At 41.3% G+C, this 23,075-nt stretch overlaps 1 protein-coding gene across 3 annotated transcripts in view; it reads right to left on the bottom strand.

The window, feature by feature from the left end:
• LOC121328823 (arf-GAP with coiled-coil, ANK repeat and PH domain-containing protein 3-like) overlaps positions 1–23,075 on the bottom strand; it is a 159,402-nt gene that overhangs the window by 19,299 nt on the left and 117,028 nt on the right. For all 3 annotated transcript variants that reach the window (XM_041273911.1, XM_041273912.1, XM_041273910.1), the window contains exons 9-15: positions 22,648–22,722; positions 15,865–15,876; positions 4,957–5,069; positions 2,777–2,828; positions 2,453–2,553; positions 1,639–1,750; positions 218–426 (exon numbers count right to left, since the gene is read on the bottom strand). In XM_041273911.1, coding sequence (XP_041129845.1) covers positions 218–426; positions 1,639–1,750; positions 2,453–2,553; positions 2,777–2,828; positions 4,957–5,069; positions 15,865–15,876; positions 22,648–22,722 — 674 coding nt within the window. The remainder of the gene's footprint in view (positions 1–217; positions 427–1,638; positions 1,751–2,452; positions 2,554–2,776; positions 2,829–4,956; positions 5,070–15,864; positions 15,877–22,647; positions 22,723–23,075) is intronic.

The following is a 23,075-nucleotide window of genomic DNA, read 5'->3' on the forward strand; positions in this document are numbered from 1 at the left end:
GGCTGGGATAGTGAGTGAAGTGGCTGAGATAGTGAGTGACGAGGCTGGGACAGTGAATGATGAGGCTGGGATAGTAAGTAATGAGGCTGGGATAGTGAGTGACAAGGCTGGGATAGTGAATGATGAGGCTGGGGTAGTGAGTGATGAGGCTGGGATAGTGAGTGTAGCGGCTAGGAGAGTTTGTGAGGTGTCTGCGGTTGCCAGTGAGGTTGTGTACCTGTGGATGCCCGAGCACTCGATGCACAGCAGGATGCCTAGGTTGATGCTGGCCCAGCGTGGGTCTGCCTGGCCACAGTCACAGCACACCTCGTTCCCCGGGATGGACTGAACGCGCTGCAGGATGCTCTCCCCTTTGAGGCTGCGGTCTCGAGAGTCGCTGGCAGAGTCGATGCTGCTGGTGGAGGGGGAAGCAGTGCGGTCCAGCTTCTGTGAGACACAAATCAGAATGAGAATTACCAGAGCAACCTGAAACATCCCGGCTAGCATTACCTAACGAATGGATTCATTTCTACTGGACTTATCTGAGAGAATGAGAATCATAAAATACAGATTGGACAGGCACTGTCTGAAAGCGAGTGGTCAGTGTCATTAAGATGGCCCAGGATTGTGAGGAGAACACTGAAAATATGAAGTCTCCAGCTGAAATGTAGGACATATTGGCAGCAGTGGTAGCACTGGTCGACTTGTCGAATAGAACAATGACAGCCGATCTCAGAAACTGGTAGTCGACTAGTCGCCCGTCACATGCCCGTCACGTGATTGGGAAGTGCATGGTTTCAGATTTCACAAACAGAAAAGTATTACATAACAATAGTTCACCAGACATGATCAAACACATGGATTATTAATATATTTCACTACAGTGGCGACTAGTCAACCGATTCAAGAATTCGAATGCTTTATAACATTTTCTTACATACTAGAACGGTTTGTAGTTTTTCCCCACTAGGCTTTATTCCATTTGACTGCTTAGATAACACTAGCTGAGAGCTTTGCAGAACAGTGGAAGCAATTTTGTAAGCCATTAGCTTGGTTAGTTATTCAAACATTCACTTTAGGCTTTGACCCTGAAAAGGCATCCATCACTGCGTTCAGCTCTATAAATCATTCAGACCTCCCAAAGCAATCAACAGTGTACAACGACTAAATCAGCGAGTGTCAGGCGAGACAGGCAGGGGAACAGTGTACAGAATTTAAAAACCTTTGGGAAAAATAACTTCTGGTACATTTCCCTTTTGTTTGCTTTCATTATAGCCGCTCTTATTGTAATTACCTAATAAGTCTTCATTGTGTTTTGATTATTGGCTGGGTCCACAGACCCTGATTAGCACTATCTAATGCTACTGTAGGTAAAGTGCCCAAGATGAATGCTAATCTGGTTCTGTGAAACCAGCCGTATGAGTTCAGGAGCAGCTCTTCACTTCCATTTGCCTGCCATAGACATGTTAGTAACACCAGGACCCTCCATCCTGCCGAACCCACCTGCCTGCTATGCAGTCCTGGGCCTCAAGCACAGAAAGCCAGTTTGCACAATGCTATGGTGGTTTTGTGATGAAGCAGTACATCATTAATAAGCCCTGTCTCTAACACACTGGACCCAATCTGATGCTGGCCAGGTCCTCCCTGCTGGACACTCACTTGGATGCAGAAACTGTCTGGGCTCTCCCTGTAGGCGGAGGCTATGCTGGCCTGCACAGCATGGATCCAGGCCTGCCGCAACTTCTCAGAGTCAGCTTGCAGCATACAGCTCCTGCAGGGGAGGGAGGGACTGTCAGGGGGGGAACTCAGAGACTGTCACGAGGCACTCATAACTTATAACGGGCAGTTATAATTATAGAATCATGTAGATATGTACATGTAGGAGTGCTATAGCCTTGTGCACATGTAGGAGTTCTATAGCCCTGTGCACTATGTAAGAGTGCTATACCCCTGTGCACATGTAGGAGTTCTATAGCCCTGTGCACATGTAGAAGTGCTATAGCCCTGTGCACATGTAGGAGTGCTATACCCCTGTGCACTATGTAGGAGTGCTATACCCCTGTGCACATGTAGGAGTGCTATACCCCTGTGCACTATGTAGGAGTGCTATACCCCTGTGCACTATGTAGGAGTTCTATAGCCCTGTGCACTATGTAGGAGTGCTATAGCCCTGTGCACTATGTAGGAGTGCTATACCCCTGTGCACTATGTAGGAGTGCTATACCCCTGTGCACATGTAGGAGTGCTATACCCCTGTGCACATGTAGGAGTGCTATACCCCTGTGCACATGTAAGAGTGCTATACCCTGGTGCACTATGTAGGAGTGCTATACCCCTGTGCACATGTAGGACTGCTATAGCCCTGTGCACATGTAGGAGTGCTATAGCCCTGTGCACTAAGTAGGAGTGCTATAGCCCTGTGCACTATGTAGGAGTGCTATACCCCTGCCCAGAAGGGCATTTCTATCCTTACTTTGTTGGGGAGACGACTTCAAAGCAGAAGCGGCGCTCAATGTCCTCACAAGGCTTGACTGAGCAAAGCCTCAGGTCCTCCACCACCACAGTGAGTGTGTCCTGCAGTGCAATAGGAAACATAGTCAGCTGCGGCAGCTGTTTCAGCTGTTCCTTTTGAGAACATGATGTAACCATTCCATCAACACACTTCAGGGATTTGAAGAGCAGCAACTCTTCCGGCCTCTGCCATTAGCTTATTTAAACCACCCACCTGGGTCTGTACAAAACAGGGTTGCAAAGAACTATTTTGATTTGAATAAGAGATACATTTAAGGGGCCTTGCCTTTAGTTTCTTCTGGTACACCAGCTGGCTGTTCTGTACTGAGAACCACCTCCTAGAACAAGAAGAAGGGACAAGTTACTGAAACGTGAAGCTTCGTCAAAGGCACTGTGCTGTTGATGGATCTCTAATGATTTCATCTTTGGGAGAAAGCATGTAAAAGCCAGTCTATTGTAAATGACCGTTCATTAGAGATGCACGATACAGTCATGGGAATTCATTTAACACAAGCTATTTCACATCTATCATCAGAAAATAACTTTGAGGGCTGGAGATGAAAACAGGTCTTCTGTTTTTTACAAATGTTAAGACAGAATCAATGGAGTCCAATCTACAGGGAGATGCTCACCTCCTCCTCATGTGCCAAGCCTATAGAAAGGCTATCTGAGTCAAGGGTTAGCTTCACAGTGCTTGTGTTCTGAGTTTTGAAACCAACTGATCTCTAATGAATGATAATAAATGTAGAACGTGATTCTCAATGAAAGCTGTGCAGGGCTTATCCTCCATGTCTTTGTAATTAAAGAAAGCTCCCAGTGTACAGAATGATTTAGGCTTGGTCCTATTCACCGAAGGGTGATACGAGGATGGACACTTCTCAGAACATTTCAGCCACACTGGAAAGATTGTATTAATTTACAAACTGTAAGCTTTAGAGTCCTGTTTACTGAACTCCCAGTCCCAAAAGTAAGAATGGAACGTCCTGCGAAGAAGGACTGAGGGCTGCAAAGGTCTCCGTGCATTCATGCAAGTGTCAAAGAGATGCTTTATTAGACTGGATGCGTCTGGGACAAGCTCAATATTCATATTTCATCATTTCTATTGCTGGGACGAATATGGAGTGCTCAGGTCTGAATATTGTTTGAGTGTGTATACATGTATTATAATTTTTACCATAGTACAGTTTAATAATCTTTTCGCAGTAAAAGTAAAAGGCTAAAGCAGAGTAGAATGCAGTAGAATGTTATTTATTTCCGATGTCATGTATGCATTAGTTTCCTCTGTATGATATCGTTTTGTCGTTTTTAAATTCTGTTATATGAATAGATTTGTTCAAATATTTTTTCGAGCACTAGTAAAGACCACACATGCTATTATGTTTACACTATAATATAATCATTTGTGACTTTCAAAAGTTAACAAATGTGTAAATATAGCACCAAAAACTTTAACCAAAAAAAGGTTGAAGACTATGTAATCAAATATTCATTCCTAACTGAGGGTAGCTACAGTAAGCCTTGCCTTTCAAAAAGACAGCTGGCTAAAATACAAAAAAAGCACCCAATATGCTTTAAAATGCATGTAGCTTTAGATCTCTCTAACCACACACCCACAGCATCCTTAAATAAAGAGGCACTCCCTTCCAGGCTTCCAGCACCATACACGTGCAAACTTACATACAAGACTGGTGCACTGTTAGCAATAATCAATAGTGTTGTTAAATATCTATACACCAGTGAATACTAGAGTGCTGCTTACCCACACACCCAACTCATCTCTCTGTTTTCCACAGTCACTTCCACAGTCAATGCAACCCTAATCATACATTACCAGGGGCAAAGAGCCCAGTTTCAGCATGCACTTCAAGTCTTTTTATAGACAGCATTTCAGTGTCACACAGAATTGCTAAAAAGACCTTGCATGGTCATTGAAGATAAAGTGCTTCTGGTTAATGGTTTTATGCACTTAGTTAAAGTGTTGCAGGTAAGTATGTATACTGTGCTAGTTTTACATGCATTCAGGGAATGGATGTATTTGTCTCATTAAATCTGAAGTGTGTGTAAATTCCCCCTTTCTGGGAGATAATTAGTTATATATCTAGGTAATGCATTTAATAATCAAACAAGAAATGTATACAGTAGATTATACATCATGTATAAAAAATCAGCAATTAAGGAATTGTCAGAATTCCATCTTATATTGTGTATAGATGTCATCCTGTGCAAAGAACATAGGGCACAAGTCTAAAGAAAATGTAATAATAGATGTGTAGGGTGTTTCAGTTAGAACTTCCTCTCACCTAAACTGCACAAGATGACATCTCATAAAATAAGAGACATCCAGCATATAACACATTCACTTCTACAAAAGACGTACGTTTTGTCTCCACATTGTGATCCTTTGCTGAACACAGCCCAGTGTGCGTGCTTGTATTCACGTGTACCCTTTGGGAAGATGCTAGTTACCTGTTCCATGTCTTGAAGGCATTGCTGGCTCTCTTAAACAGATAGCCTTCCACGACCACTCCGTTAGAGGCGTCCACATTGAACTCTGCTTTGGAGTCATCGTAGGAGAAGTCCTGCAAATTCAAGCAGCAGAGTAAGAACCATGCTGGAAATGAACAGGGCTGACCTAGAATCAATACTGAGGATCACCCCGAGAGAAGGGGCTGGCCAACAGCTTCACTGACATTTACTTCAACGACTAGCAATAATAAATTGGATTCAAAGGGTGTTACTGAATCTAGAACCAATCCAGTCAGTCTACCACTAGAACTGACTTGAAAGTTTAGGATTGCAGGCTGGCAGGACTCCATCTCTCCACAGTGATGGTGGAAGTTACCTTGTGTGAAGGACAGTGGGTTTTAAATCTCACACTGCAGAACAATAAGAAGTATGCAGAACTGTGAATATATTATGCAGTCTGGGTATATTGCACTTGTGTCATTCTTCATTGGTGTAATTACTTCAATGTTGCTGTACATAAATAATGCTCTTTTTTCAGGTGTGGCAGGCATGTGTACCAGTCTGTGTTATATAAAGAATTACAGAAATATGTGCATAGCACAATTACAAGGCTTCATAACAGGAACAGGACGTGCCCACACTGTAATACACATGTAGATCTAAAATAAAAAACATTATAACAGACTTGATTTAGTGAAGACTGATAATTCCTCTACAAGGCTTTTGCTGCTGAAAGCCGATATAGAGGTGTGGTGACCAAGTATTCACAGTAATTCATTGAAATCTGGGGTTTACTCACTGAATTCAGTGAGCACTGAATTAATTTTCAAGGTTAAAAGACCCTTTTGCATGGAAGATTTTATGGCTTAATAGTCTGTGAGATAAATGCTCATATTAACGAGGTGAAATGTTGCCAGGCAACACATACTAGTTAAGTCTCATTACTGCAGTGGCTTTATATGTGATTGGATAGGCAAGCCTGCCAGCAGTGTTGTAATGAGCAGAGTTCCCAGAGAAAACGATTTGATCCAAAGGGATAGGTCATTACTTGTAAATGGACTGCCTTACATCAAATTAGATCACTGCATATTTTAGGCAAAATATCACTTGACATATCGCAAGTGCGGGGGAATGTTTGCGGGATGCCTTGGGCATTATTTCATAAGCAAAGCCCAGCAGCGCACATGGCTTTCGATGCGCTTGCAGGATGACCAGAGATGAGGAATGAAGCCACACCTGTGCGCAACTGAATTACTTAATCATGCCGCGCTTCTAGCTACCACTGACTTAAAAGTGATTCAAAACCAGACTCGTTCATTTCCATCAGCAGCAGCCCAGTTTCAATTGGGTCTCTGTCACCCCCGGTTAGGATTGCAAGCTGGCACAGATCTCCACACTGATGGTAGAAGTTATCTGATGACCGTCCAATGTGATGGAAGTGAGAGGCAGGTTTTAAATCTTGGACTGCAGACTGCATATGCAGGTAGAAGAGCTGTGCAGCTATTATTCAGGAAGGGGATGTTGGCTGTTGGTTAATTTATAAATTTCAATTATAATAAAACATGGTAGCGGTGATCTTTGATTTCTGTGTAATCTCCGGTTGCAAGTTGGATAGTACACTGGAGAGGGAAACTGCCCCAGTTTGATACTGGGACAAGAGGAGAGTTTTCAGCACTGGTTTCATGGTACAGATGGAAATGTTGCATTAGATATTTAATCTTTATTAATATTCTAGCGGTCTTTTTAATTGATCTAAACACCAGGGATACCCCCACGCTTTAAATTCCTGTCGCTCTCTGCTATTTTACATCTTTTTACAGATAGAGACTCACATCATGCACTGTTAGATGTCTGATATGTAAAACCTGCTTCTCCAATTTGAGCATGTTTACAATGAATAGGCCCCATATTCTCATGGCGATTACAGCTGAATTTTGTTAGGCACACTCTGATAAAGGTTTCAGAATATATAAAGGTTCCTTTTGGACATTTCATCCAATATTGCCACGATTCTCTCACTAAGAGTGCTGATATGATTTGTACATGAGACTAACGAGGGTCCTGAGCTGCTGTAGATTCAAACCCGGGTCCTGATATAAACAAAAGGAGAAGATGGTGAATGACCCTGACTGGAGTCTCCTGCTGTATAAAATCAAGATAAACTCAAGACTGTTCTTATGCAATACTGTAATCTCAAATATCTGCACTGTAATGTCCAAGTGTAAATGTACAACATGTATGCTGTAAATAATGATTGCTCATTCTCATGCAGTTCATTTACCAATGTTGCATTAAACAAATTAATTACCACATCACAGTAGGAAGGGGTGCATAATTAAACTAGTACATCACAGCCCTGGAATTTGAATACTTAAACACAATTTGTTTACGATTAAGGCACTACAATGTTTTAAACTCCTACCCAAAAGTAAAATATTTTAACTTAAAAAAGACAACTAAATAAATACAAATGCATTCCAAACACAATATCTATCAGGGAAGAATTTCCGTTCGGCTTTGATTAACAATCAACACAGATTTTGTGTAAAATATGAAGGAATTCAAATGCAGTTTCTACACAGGCGCAGTGTCCCCTGTCCCTGTCCATGGTACTTGAGCTTCACATGCAGTTTGTTTCATTACAAAAGGATACACGGGCAATGGGCTTGCCTGCCTCACTATGCTTATGCATGTAGAAGAGTGGCAATGCAATCTAATTAAAACATGCCTCAAGGTGACTGAATGCTAACTAGTGCATCTGAAGGGTTAAACCTTGCTTTTGGAACCGTTATTCAAAACTGCAGCTGGCTCTTTTAAAATGCTAGGTTGCAATGTGCTTTAGTAAATATCCCTCTTGGTAAGGAAGATTCTTGCCAATGCACTTTGTATTTTGCACATCCTGAAATTCAATTCAAAGTGACGGGAGAGAAAGCAGTCTCTTTACTATCTGATGGCTTAATACCATGAGTTTATCCTGCTGCGGCACACCAGCCAAAGACTTAACAGGATTGGAAACTGCAATTTGTTCAGAAAAAAATAAAAAATTAAATCTCCAAAACAAACCCTTACTAAAATGTATTGAAAACTGTAAGACAACAGAAAGTAGCATTCCTCAAGAATTATATATTCATTCATTCCATATCCCCTTCAGTTGTGACTTTTTAATTGCATTTTTTAACATTTTAAAATGAGAAACTGCCCTGTCATAACTTTGAAAAAAACAATATGCATTATAAAATAGATACACAGATAACAAAGTTAACATGGTCCAATTCAACACACAGTAACTGAAATGGATATGATAAAACTGTAAGAAAATATGAGAAAACTTTTTAAAACATTTGTCTAACACATTAATAAGAACATCTGATTCACTTTGCATGTAAACTTTTCATCCCCCTTTCAATAAGAACATGAGAAACTATTCAACTCACCAATGTGTAATCCAACCTGCCGAATATCTTCATTTTTAAAATCTTAGTACACTTTAAAAGCATGGGTAAAACAAATTCTCAACACAACAATAGTGAATGATCCTGTTTCTCACAGAAAGAGCATTTCCAGGACAGACAGAGTGTGGTCTCCCTTCAGCGAGGGTCTAGGATGAGTTTCGATGCAGAAGTGTGAGACCTGCCTACTCCTCGTGCCTCGATTCACGCTCACAGTCTTAGAAGACAAGCTAATTATCATACAGCTGTCTGCCAGGAAGGAAGATTAGGAAAAAGTCGCTGCTCCCCTGACCCTAGCGAAGTGAAACTGCAAGAATGACTCAACTTGCACTGGTAGCCAGTGCTGGTTTAGAACACCCCCCTCAACAGCAGCACTCCCCCAGAGAAGCAAACGCGATTGGCTCAAGATGAGGGTATGCTCAGCAGCAGGGATGTCTGCTCCATCTGGCTGGCCAGCTCTGAGCAGCATTGCTGCTGAATGAAGCATAAACCCGCCTTTCCTTAACAACCTCTTTGCACTCATTGTGTCTTACATACCAGTATATAGTGTGTACATACCAGTATACACACACACGCACACATGCACATACATTAGTGTTTGTAAGCTATATACAAAGATAATACTATTTCAAAATTCTATAGTGATAGCCATTTTTAGCAAAACGTTTCCAAGTTCTACAAAGGCTATATTGTAGCAATATGGTAATAATTTTCATCTGAGTTCTTCATTGAGTTTTCTAAAAATACTCTGGGAGCAGGATCTTCCCTGCTAAAAACCTCCGCAAGCTCAGTAACAACCTTTAAAAATAAAAGGTCCTGCAGTTTTAATGTGCTGGCATTGAACCAGCATTCCCAGCAGCTTGCAGAAGTGCGGAGGTGAACTTTCAAGCAAGTTTCATTCTAACCCACTTATTTATTGTCACTTTTGACCTACTGAATTCCAATATTTAGACTCCTGTAACACTTCATGATGCTCCTAGCTCTGTTTTTTCTTCTTAATGCTACATTTATAACCCCTGCCCTAAATCACTGTCTGGGAGCTTTTTAATACAAAGACCTTAAAAAAGAACAGCCCTTCTTCCTCTTTAAAAGCTAATTTAAAAAATAATAAATCATAAACTCTCAGCCAATCAGAACAGCAGATTTCAACTCTCAGCCAATCAAAACAGCAGATTCAACTCTCAGCCAATCAAAACGGCAGATTTCAGAACATGCTAGTACATATTCGTTGGTATAAGCATTGTGTTGTCCACTGACAAAAACTCCAAGCAGAACGGCACTTACAATAAACCGTGTTTTATTAAAAAAGTGTTTATACTATAGAGAATAGGAATAATATAGGAGCTAAAATCCATTAAGCAAACCCATTGCACCCCAGGGTTCTGTGATCATAACCCCTCTACAAGACTATCATTTATCAGCACTCATAACCCTATACAAGACTATCATTTATCAGCACTCATAACCCCTATACAAGACTATCATTTATCAGCACTCATAACCCCTATACAAGACTTTTTTCCTGCTGTTGTTTTTATGATGTTTGTAATCATTCTGGGTGGTTTGTTTTTTGTTTTGTTTTGCAGTCAATGAAATTCTGTTTTGTTATTTTAAGTCTGTGTTCAAGCGTTTTCACCTCAGCTCAGCAGCTGCTCTTCACTTCTAGTTACCTGCTATAGGTACCTGTAACACAGGCTAGATTAGCCACAGTGTCTTTACAGAAGGAAGATCCTGCGCCATCTAGTGTCCTGCCACTTTGGATTAACATTTGTTTTGTTTTGCTGGCAGTACCTTGCTGTGCACTAGGGGGTGCTGGCGCTTAGACAGTTTTGCTGATCTCGCCTATTATGTGTATAGCAGGCAGCTAAGTCATATGTCACTGTGTACATGTTATTTAGTTTCCCATTGCCTATAGCCAAGAGTTTGAAAATCCGTTTAAAAGGGTTACATAACTTACAACCCATCCAGTTCAAACAGACCTTAAACCCAAGGGTTTGTCAAAAAAGTTTAAATAGATACATAAATGCATAAATAAATAAACAGTACCCGTTAGACCAGAACGATCCTCAAAGTGCAGAGTTTCCACACCGTCATCGTTCTATTAAGTCATTGCATGTGAAGGGGGTTCCCATAATACTGCACTGCAGCTCTCATCTTGGTATCCATTATCTAGGAGTGCAGGCCATTATTCCTCCTGTTTCTGTCAAATGAACCTTTCACAGGCGTGTGTGGAGTTAGTGCACTACACAGAGCTGGAGAGGAGGGTGCTGGAGCAGTCAACCCCTTTCATAGGAGTGTGTGGAGTCAGTGCACTACACAGAGCTGGAGAGGAGGGTGCTGGAGCAGTCAACCCCTTTCATAGGAGTGTGTGGAGACAGTGCACTACACAGAGCTGGAGAGGAGGGTGCTGGAGCAGTCAACCCATTTAATAGGAGTGTGTGGAGTTAGTGTACTACATAGAGCAGGAGAGTAGGGTGCTGGAGCAGTTAACACCTTTCACAGGAGTGTGTGGAGTCAGTGCACTACACAGAGCTGGACAGGAAGGTGCTGGATCAGTCAAGGAAGAGGGACTGGCCCCCAAGTGATCAGGAAATTGTCTGCACTTTGAAACAGCAATTAAATCTATTTGAAGAAACTGAAAAAGACATCAAGTCGAAACGTTTGTTAGACTGTGCAATTACCGCAGTTTAACATGCTTTCCCATACTGGACTTTACAATGCTTACCTATGCTTTATCATGCTTTAACTATGCTTCATTACACTTTACTGGGTTCTTTCTATAGTAAAAAAAATGTCCCCTAGCAGTAACTTGTTTTAGCTTCCAACATTCTGCCAGGCTTCTAGTTACTGATAATTGGAGTTTCAAACTGAAACATTTCTGTTGTATGAATTGATTCTAAATGCATGTCATTGCTGACCTGATGTTACAGCACACAGATTAGCAAATGCTCTCCAGACTTAATCTGGGTTTCGGGGAAAAAAAAAGAAATCGCGACAGCAGAGGATTAAACTGGATAACCTGGTGATTTCCAGGGTGAGCAAAATCAGGGACAAACTACAACTGGGACATCTTTTCATGGAATTACGTCAATGCAATTCATTAAAAAACCTAATGGACCTAATTGAAATAACCCACCAAGATACATTTACAGCACAATGTATGCAATGAGTTTTGCTGATTAGAGCTGTTGTGTCTGCCTTCAGTAGCGGGGACTGAACTGGGTCTCAACATGGTGTCTCTACAATCTGGTGGTTTTTTCAAGATGTGCTCATCCTGCACACTGGCACAGAGCCTGCACGTGCTCTTTCTGAGATGTGCTGTTCCTGCACACTGGCATAGAGCCTGCATGTGCTCTTTCTGAGATGTGCTGTTCCTGCACACTGGCACAGAGCCTGCACATGCTCTTTCTGAGATGTGCTGTTCCTGCACACTGGCACAGAGCCTGCATGTGCTCTTTCTGAGATGTGCTGTTCCTGCACACTGGCACAGAGCCTGCACGTGCTCTTTCTGAGATGTGCTGTTCCTGCACACTGGCACAGAGCCTGCACGTGCTCTTTCTGAGATGTGCTGTTCCTGCACACTGGCACAGAGCCTGCATGTGCTCTTTCTGAGATGTGCTGTTCCTGCACACTGGCACAGAGCCTGCACGTGCTCTTTCTGAGATGTGCTGTTCCTGCACACTGGCACAGAGCCTGCATGTGCTCTTTCTGAGATGTGCTGTTCCTGCACACTTAAGAATACTGTAAATGTGTTTATATAATAGTATTACTTATTGTTTTATATTAATATTTAATATTATCCATTCCAGGTTCAATGTGCTAACCTTTTAACTTGGTTAAAACCTGACCTTGATCTCTATTTCTTTTAATGTATTTCTTTTAGTTCAGTAATAAGGACACGGAGACTGAGACACAATGGCAAATCTCACAGTGGAAAATGCCTGGCAGCCACCATACAGGCATTTACAGGAAATGTTCTACAATGCTATGTTTGATTCAAGTGCAACCATGGTGTTACCATTGCCTATCTGTGTATCTTTATATTGCAGGGATGAACCGGTGCTGTACTTCACAGCCCTGATAAGAAAAGTCACGACTTAGCGGAGACCATGTGGTCCATCAGTGCTTGTCTGGCTCCTAGTAGTTGATTGATCCCAGAACTTTGTTGGGTATCAATGGATCCCAATGATTGGGCATCAACAATATGGCTTGGTAACCCGTTCCATACAAAAAGGGTCAACCCTGAGTCCATCCACTCCATTTCCAGCTGTGTCCTGTGCTATGCTTTAATAGAATCGCTCAGCCTACATTCATAACTGGTTCTCCGGGATACTCTGGTTGCTTACCAAACCACAGTCAGTCCATTGTCCAAATGGAGAAAGTTTGGGACAGTAGTGAATCTTCCCAGGAGTGGCCGTCCTACCAAACTCTCCAAGAGTAAGGCGTAAAATCATCCAGGAAGTCACAAAGAACCCTAGAACAACATCCAGGGATTTGCAGGCCTCTCTCGTCTTGGCTAAGGTCAGTGTTCATGACTCCAGCATCAGAAAGTGGCAGAGTAGCAAGGCGGAAACCACTGCTCACTAAGAAGAACATGAATGTTCAACTCAAGTTTGCCAAAAAGCACCTGGATGATCCTCAAGAGTTCTGGAACAATGTTTCTATGGACAGTCAAAGTAGAACTTTTTGGCCAACATGGGCCCTGTTATGTCTACATTCCACAGTAAGAAGCTCATACCAACGGTCAAGCATGGTGGTGGTAGTGTCATGATTTGGGGATGCTTTGCTGCATCAGGACCTGGGTGACTTGCCATCATCGAAGAAACCATGAATTCTGCTCTGGATCAGAGAATTCTACATGAGAATGTCAGGCCATCCATCCGTGTGCTGAAGCTGAAGCGCAGCTGGGTTATGCAGCAAGACAATGATCCGAAACACACAAGCAAGTCTACATCAGAATGGTTGAAGAACAAGAAATTGAAAGTTTTGGAATGGCCTAGTCAAAGTCCAGACCTAAACCCCACTGAGATGTTGTGGCAGGACCTGAAACAAGCAGTTTATGCTCGAAAACCCACAAATGTCACTGAGTTGAAGCAGTTCTGCATGAAGGAGTGGGCCAAAATTCCTCCACGGCGCTGTGAGAGACTGATCAATAACTACAGGAAGTGTTTGGTTGCAGTTATTGCTGCTAAAGGTGGCGTAACCAGTTATTGAGTCTAAGGGGGCGATTACTTTTTCACACGGGGCATTGGGTGTTGCATAACTTTAATAAATAAATGAAATAAGTATCAAAATGTTGTGTTATTTGTTCGCTCAGGGTCCCTTTTATCTAATATTAGATTCTGGTTGAAGAACTGATAACATTCGGTGTCAAAAACATGCAAAAATGCCGAAAATCAGACAGGGGACAAATACTCTTTCACAGTATTGTATATAACCTCATCACCACTAACACTGATTTGTACTCTACACTTTAGTCTATATAACCAAGCATTCTGTTTGCATTTTGATTGCCTCCCCATACTGCCGTCACCAGCTGTCTGTACAGAAATAAAAGAAACTCCACTAAGAATGTAACATTTAACTTCAGCATTTTCCTTTCTCAAGTAGAATAGTGCAGTAGGAGAGTAAGCTTTAAAACATGTGTAAAAGTGAAAGCACTGCAGAAGCTTAAGTGTTGAATTTTCTTTTTCCTTAATTACCTGTCTTTCAACACCCATCACCCCATTATCCGACTGTGAGTGCCCTATTTGTTGCATTACATAAAAGAACACTATTTGACTGTATAGACATACGTATTAGCTAGATGGCTGTCACATTAGCCGTATGGGGGAAGTCAGTTAATAATCTATATACAGCATCTCCAGTGAATACCTTCCCGTTTCTTTCTCCAATAACCCATCAGCTTTCAATAACAGCAATGCTGAAGTCAATTAGTGGAGGAGGCCAGAGTATGAATCACTCCACTTAGAAAGAAGCCTAGCAGACTGTGCTATTAATTTGGAAATGGACAGGCTCGACAGGGGGCTCCAGCGTGTAGCCGGTGTTTCAGCCCGCTGCAGTTTTAAACTGGGCTGATATAAAGAGACTGAAAACAAACCCCTGGCCTGGCTGGCTTTACAAAGGGCAATGCTGGAGCTCCACTCTGTAGAAACGTTACAAGTCAAAATGTTACAGACAAAATGTTTCATTAATCACCTCACAGAATTATTTTACTCCTGTTTAGAATTAAGTTCCCTTACTACATCAATCCCCACTGCAGGTCAGCGGACCGTCCTCCGATCGCTCGACCAAGCCAATCACCCATTTACACCTAGGAACTTGAGAGTGGATGTCAGTCACGACTAGCCTCTGGAGGTGACAGAACTACCCTGCAGGTGTCAGCAGGAACCCACCTCGGCAAATTGCCATGCAAAGACATACTGTAGCCTTCAATACTGCATCTCAGTCAAATCACAAGTATTATGAATAAGCAGATAAGAGCTAACCTCATTTTAAAAAGGTATTTTAAACATTACACCGTTATATAGTGTAAATGACACGTCTGCCAATATATTGGGTAGTACATATACAAAATGAAGTTTAAATAAACTCTGTTAGCTCCTTCACACATATTGGAAGCTCATTTCCTAAAAGTATGTATTTATATTCTCTGGGAAAAAAAATACCACCACAGATCCATTCTACAAAGGCACATACAAGCCAGGTGAGCTGTATGCCAAGTAATGAAACACAAGAAGCATAGCCCTGGAGGAGGCTATGCAGAAATCACATCATTAACTATACTCCCTCTATTTACATATAAGGGTTGGGAGGTTAATGAACCTTTACCAGTGTGAATCATTATATTATCAGTATGTACCAGAAACAAGAGACCAAATCATTCATCAATACAGAGATTTATCATTATCAAGACATGCAGCTCATTTACTATGAAGACCCCTCTATGCAAATTGAAACGATCAATACTCCTTCATCTCTTGAGAATTCAGCACTTTGCTATATCTTATTATGTTTTCCTTGCTTTCTGTCTAATGCTGTATTTTAATGATGCATCCTTCCTCTCTGTCTGGCCCACTTCACTATCAGGCCAGAAGGGTTAACCCTCCCAGATCCATAACCTGTGCCTGTTCCCCAGGCCACACTCCCTGAATAATATGTGTGATGAGCACACACTAAAACACTAAAACACAAAACTAAGGGCTTTTGATAAAGTGATGGGGCTAGAGGGTTTCGTAAACTACACATTGACTGATTTGGTAAACTGGTGCCTGACTTCCACACTGAACTCCTGCACCTTCTTTTGCTCTGGGTTTTGTTTACAAGCTGATGGGCTTGTGATTGCTTAGAAGGGTTGTGACTGGCAACAGCCGATGCTGTCATGCCATTGGCTGACCAGTGGGGCATTGCTGCATGGGAGATAAAAGCATTGAAAATGAAGAGTTAGGGTTTTACTCACCTGCATAAGAGTCTGAGTGGTGGCAATTGAGGCAGCAGAAAAAAAGAGGAAGAAAAAAACAGATGATTAGTACAATTTAAAAAGTGAAACATTTCTAGAGAGAATCTTTACAATCATTACAATTTCAATAGTGTCAGCAATGAAGCACACAGGACACAGCCAGGGTGACATAATGTTTCTTCAAATCTTTGCAGGGGGTTCTGCTACACTAGCCAGCACTCATAAGAATGCATTTTAGGAACGCTCCGAGCTAATGGCCTGGTAAATAGAAATTGTATACAATATTGTGGTTGCGGGTATAGTATCATCAGTAATGAGAAGACTCCCCAGAAAGCCTTCCAGAGCTGTTTCTGCCTGACTGAGTCGAGCGAGCATCAGAATTAGCCTCTACTGTCAACCCTGTTTGAGGATGCCATCGGCAATGGCTGTTACTTGTGATCTAACATTTGATATCTATTTAAAATATCATAGGAGGCTGTGTGGTCCAGCGGTTAAAGAAACAGCAGGTGCCCGGTTCAAATCCCAGCTCAGCCACTGACTCATTGTGTGACCCTGAGCAAGTCACTTAACCTCCTTGTGCTCCGTCTTTTGAGTGAGACATTATTGTAAGTGACTCTGCAGCTGATGCATAGTTCACACACACCATAATATCTTGTAAAGCGCTTTGTGATGGTGGTCTACTATGAAAGGTGCTTTATAAAAATTATAATTATTATTATCAATGGAATGGAAATTAACATCAGTTAAAGTTAGCAGAAGTAGTTTGTTAAACATTTCATATAAACAATTCTTATTCATATTTAGGTTATGTTGGAGATATCAGCTTGGTATAGTAGGTTAAACTAGAGTTTAACACCTCTAGCTTGATAATGTTATTTCTGTATGTTTTATGTTCTGGTTCAGTGTTAGGGGGATGAATGTTGTGTCCTCATAAATAACATTTGTGGATTATGAAGGAATTGTCAGCAAAGCCAGCTCCCTATTGAAGGCTGTATAAACAGTAATGTGTGTCCCAGAACCCCCTGCAGTGTTCAGTGTTCACATTACTTGACCTTACTGTGTCCTGCATTGTCAGCATCGCAGACATTTTTCAACATAATCCAGTTTTTGCGTATTTCTTACTCAGGAACCAAGAGAAAAATCACTCCTCTTTTAAACACTGTAGTGTCTCCAGATCACACTCCTTCCTGCAGCAAAGCTGGAGATTGAAATGAGTGACCAGCTGTGGGAAACAAGCAGTGTTGCAGGAGGATTGTGATCTGGAGACATTGGGATGTTAAGAGACTTCTTCTCCTGGCTCCTGAGTAAAGTTGAGAAATATATTCCTCAGGTGATTTATAATATTCGATATCGAAACAAAAGGATTGCACTGAGAAATATTCTGCTGTGATGTGGACAGCACAGGATACAGCACAGGTACCCAGCAGAGTTTGTAAACTGAGTTTGTAAACTCTGCTGGCTCTTCTGTAACACTGAAAACTGAACAAGACTGGGACCCCTTTATAACCATGTAACGGCTAATTCTTTAAAACTCAACAATACAGTAAGGCATTGCAGAGACCGCCCTTGAAGGAGGAATTTGGAAAACTGTGTTCCATATTTCTTCATGTTCTATTTGCCAGTCATCACTAGATGAAAATGTATTGCAGAACCCTGAACCTGGCAGACTTGGTCTAATGAAGGAACACATGCACAGTGGAGTCTTTTATATGCAACATTAATAATCTGTGATTTTATCTTGCCATGGTTATGCAATGTGAGTACATTAGCATTCACAGGATCCAGTTGTACATTCTGAAGCCGAACTAGTAGAGATCACTGAAGAGCACTCCACAGGGTAGCAGGTTAACAAAAGCATTCTGTAACTTATAACATTAGCACTGAGATCATGTTCTACCTGATGAAGACTTTTTTTGCAGCCACCTTTCTATTCCCATGATAATACTTAAAAAGCAATACAACCTAAACTGATACTTTAAACTGTCTACATCTTGCTAATATTAAAGCAAAAAACAAAAAATAAAGTTCAGCTTATTACAAAGCTGACTACATCGTAGCAACAGCTATATTGTGGAGGTCAGTGGCCATCGCATGGATAGCCCTGATATAAAGCACTGTATCTCTTAAAGTACATTATAAACACTAGTTATTTCAGATTTGATTCTGAAACATGCTGGACACAGGCTTGTGTATGGAAGAGCAGCAGCCAGGTTTATAATTTGTGTTTGTTTCTTCATGTATTATACAAGTCATGAGAGATAAGGATCTTCATATTTAAGTTATTCTTTATTTTTAGTATGATTCTGATTAAATCATATTGATCAGGTAGGACGTGTGGCTGACTGAATTACTGCCTGATTCTTTGCATCAACTAGTAAGCACGTAGAACACACTCATGCCTCCCTTCACTGTGCACCACCCCCGCTGGAAATCAGCCATCAGGTTATTAAACATGTGACTCAATAAACACATGAATAAACTGAAGGGGCTCTGGAGTACGAGGTGTCAAGAAAGAACTATACTTTTATTAGGAGCTGAAAAACAGACTGCACTAAAGACATATCATAGATGTCATAGTTGTTTTGTGAAGAAAAGTCTGGTATTTAAAAACAAAAACATGGATTGTAGCCGCAGCCCCGAAACAGTCTCCCTCAGTGTGTTTAAAGGGATCGCTAACATGGCAGTTTGTAAAAAGTTGAAAAGTCTATCATCAAAGTACTGATGTTTAATGCAATAATAATAATAATAATAATAATAATAATAATAATAATAATAATAATAATAATAATAATGCTACATTTAGGCAGCATACCTGGCCCTGGTCACATATTTACCACGGTGTGGCCTGGACTCTAAAAGGTGCTGGAAGATGTCTTGAGGGATCCATTCACTCTTCACTGTTTCACACAGTTGGTGCAGAGAGGTAGGCAGAAGATCAAGATGACAATGTGCAGCCAACGCTCTGCTAGATTGTGATCTGGGGATTGTGGGGGCCATGGTAGATGCCTGCAGTCTCTGACAAGCTGATCAAGCCATTAGCACATTGTGGCATGATGGAGGCATGCATTATCATATTGTAAGAGCCATTGCAGGGAACAAGCACAGCACTGTCGGATGGGCTTGAGGCACAATGATGCAGCTTTCTAGTACTGCAGGATCTAATGCCACATCCTACTGCAGGATCTCATGCCTGTATCTCAAGTTCTGAGGGATCCCAAAGCCAGTTGGGTAGCCAGGTCATAATGAAGTGCCAGCAGTGCATGCTGGGAATTGTTAATCGGTCTTACAGACATCAAGCATTGATGTCACATAACTTTCTAATGCTGAATTCAGATAAAACAGAGGTTATGCTAGTGGGCTCACAGAACCAACTAAAAGGAAATGTGGGATTACATGAGCTCGACCCTTGCAGTCTCTCATCAAAACTTAAACTAGAAATTAAGAGCTTGGGGGTTGAGACTCATATTAGGGAAGTTACTAAATTATCAAGACTAAAAACGTACTTTTATAAAATGGCTTTCTTATCTTCGTGAGTTTTAATGTACCGTTAAAATTGCTGCTTTTGTATTATTATATGTATAATGTTATTTAAATGGTCTGACTGTGGCATGTTATACAAATGTGTTGATATTTTCTGCTATGTACTGTACAGTGCTTTGCGATACTTTTGTATGAAAAGTGCTATATAAATGCAATAAATAAATAAATAACTGATAGCCAGGGAAGTTGGGACTACATTTCCCTACAGGCACTGCGTTAGGTATTGGAGCAGTAGGGACAATCACCTGGCGTTGACTATGAGGGACACCTGCCTGGTATATAACGAGCATGAGCACTGATGCTTTTGTTTGTTTTGTTTTGTTTTGTGTTTTTTATTTTGATTGAGGACGGTGACCTTTTGTGAAGGAGCGGAAAATAAAAATACAGGCACTGTTCTGTTTAAACTTCACTTTGTGTATGGACTGGATCTGTAAAGAAACACTACTCTCATAGGAACATAATAAACATGATCTGTAAAGCAACACTACTCTCATAGGAACATAATAAACATGATCTGTAAAGCAACATTACTCTCATAGGAACATAATAAACATGATCTGTAAAGATCATAGGAACATAATAAACATGATCTGTAAAGCAACACTACTCTCATAGGAACATAATAAACATGATCTGTAAAGCAACACTACTCTCATAGGAACATAATAAACTGGTGCAATGTTAAAGGCCAGTGGTTCTCACACTTAAACCCCTCTTAGTGACTTGAGTCTGCCAAACCCTGTAAAATAGACCCTTATTAAATATTGTAGAAATACATCTATATATTGTTCTAAATCAGGTTCTCCTAACACTCTACAAAACACTATATAATAAATACTGAACTGAGTCAGTCTGCTTGTGATTGTAAATACTGAACTGAGTCAGTCTGCTTGTGATTGTAAATACTGAACTGAGTCAGCCTGCTTGTGGTTGTAAATACTGAACTGAGTCAGTCTGCTTGTGATTGTAAATACTGAACTGAGTCAGTCTGCTTGTGATTGTAAATACTGAACTGAGTCAGCCTGCTTGTGATTGTAAATACTGAACTGAGTCAGTCTGCTTGTGATTGTAAATACTGAACTGAGTCAGTCTGCTTGTGATTGTAAATACTGACTGAGTCAGTCTGCTTGTGATTGTAAATACTGAACTGAGTCAGTCTGCTTGTGATTGTAAATACTGAACTGAGTAAGTCTGCTTGTGATTGTAAATACTGACTGAGTCAGTCTGCTTGTGATTGTAAATACTGAACTGAGTCAGTCTGCTTGTGATTGTAAATACTGAACTGAGTCAGTCTGCTTGTGATTGTAAATACTGAACTGAGTCAGTCTGCTTGTGATTGTAAATACTGACTGAGTCAGTCTGATTGTAAATCCAGAGCCCCTGCTATAGGCAGTAAAACTCACATAAATTTCTCAACACACAACCGTTCAGTTTGAATGCCTTTGGTTTTCGTTTGTTTTTAAGGAAAGAAATCCTTTAAATGACAAAATATCCTTTCTTTAAAACGACTCTTCTCCTGTCACATCTGGCTGAATTCCTTCTCCCAGCCAACCCCCTTAAGCCTGAGTGCATGGCTGCCTTTGTGTCGACAGATGGTCACTGATCCCCTTTTCAATTAAACACAAGAACCACTGAAAAGATGAAGCCATTTGTTACTGCCAACAGCCACGAGAGCCATTACTCATCGCTATGGAGACGAGCTGACAGGGGAGGGGGGTTAGTGTAGGGGAGGGGGAAGTGAGTTTTAAGAGTGGAACACTTTGACTTCATCAGTAAGGAGATGGGACTCAGGGTTTGGTTTATTCATTGCAGCCCATTCTGAAAGGCAAACAGGAGGTAGCACTGCTTAAGATTACACTTCCCTGCAATCTGCCCTACTGATCGTTCTTCTGATTAATCACTCGTGTAAAAAGCAACCGCCAGGTCTGTTATGATAGATGGCAAAGTGTTTAGCAGAGCAATTTTGTTTTCTCGCTTACTGCATATGAGTTATATAAGTGAGCTTATGAGTTATATAAGTGTACTTTAAATTAGACTGTACTGGCCAAATATGCTCCATACTGTGAAGACAATATGTGTATTTTTCTGTTTTCTATTATATTTAAAGCTGTACTGTGCGCATCTCAAAAGTTGTGGGCTATGTATTAACTGCAAAGTGATGAAAACTGCACCTTTGCTTGTGAATGTGGGCCGGAGTATACTGTGGCTGTTGCTTGAAATCCAGGCACCATGTCCAATACCCCTTTCACACACAAATGCAGCTACTGAGCCATCTCGGAGGAGTAAAAAACAATCTTTAAAATACTCATTCACACAGTACGAAGCTGCACAATCTATGCCGGTATAATGTCATCAGAACCCTTTCACACAGGCAAAGTGATCATGACAGTCTACAGATCATTCACTTCAACAAAATCTTTTTTTTTTCTTTGAACACCCTGCAACACATATGCATTATATTATATTGTTGGCTGGCTGTTTCTGGTTCCTGGTCCTGATTGGCTAGCTGTGTCTGGTTCATTGTCCTGATTGGCTAGCTGTGCCTGGTTCCTTATCCTGACTGGCTAGCTGTGTCTGTTTCCTTGTCCTGGGATACCTTTAGAACAGCAGACAGTGAGAATGGCTGTCAGTGGATGTGCCGCTCTGCACATTCACACCCCAGGTCCTGAGCTTCTACATATGGACCTAGAGCAGGATAATACTGCCAACCTGTAGAGCCCTCAGCAGTAACAACACAGATCTGCAATAGCACTGCTGTTTAATCTCCTCCAGTGTTAACAACACAGCTCAGCAATACCACTGCTGTTTAATCTCACCCCAGTGTTAACAATACTGCTCTGCAATAGCACTGCTGTTTAATCTCACCCCAGTGTTAACACAGATCTGCAATAGCACTGCTGTTTAATCTCACCCCAGTGTTAACACAGATCTGCAATAGCACTGCTGTTTAATCTCACCCCAGTGTTAACACAGATCTGCAATAGCACTGCTGTTTAATCTCACCCCAGTGTTAACACAGATCTGCAATAGCACTGCTGTTTAATCTCACCCCAGTGTTAACACAGATCTGCAATAGCACTGCTGTTTAATCTCACCCCAGTGTTAACACAGATCTGCAATAGCACTGCTGTTTAATCTCACCCCAGTGTTAACACAACTCTGCAATAGCGATCGCTGCTGTTTAATCTCACCCCAGTGTTAACAACGCAACTCCGCAATAGCAAGGCTGCTGGTTAATCTCACCCGCTGTTGTATAACTGCATGTTTGTGCTCCATATCCCTCTTCTCAACTGCGGAGTCAATCACCAGCTGATCCAGCTAAAAAAGAGATTAAAACAAAACAAGAGATTAAAACAAGTCTACAACACACACACACACACACACACACACACACACACACACACACACACACACACACACACACACACACACACACATCCACCCACCCACTACCCAGGCAGCGCACACACACACACACACTGAAGCATACTCCCACATACACACTCCCACACACACCAACACACAAACAAATCTTTATCTGAAATATCACAGTTGAAATAATTCAGTATCATAGCAATAAATCTATCTGCAAATTAAAAATAAAGGTCTTTGTTCTTAAAGCTAACGACTCCAAACCAGCATGAGCACAATTTGTTTCACAGAGTAGAAAT

This window comes from Polyodon spathula, chromosome 16 (assembly GCF_017654505.1).
Source record: "Polyodon spathula isolate WHYD16114869_AA chromosome 16, ASM1765450v1, whole genome shotgun sequence".
Taxonomy (NCBI): domain Eukaryota; kingdom Metazoa; phylum Chordata; class Actinopteri; order Acipenseriformes; family Polyodontidae; genus Polyodon; species Polyodon spathula.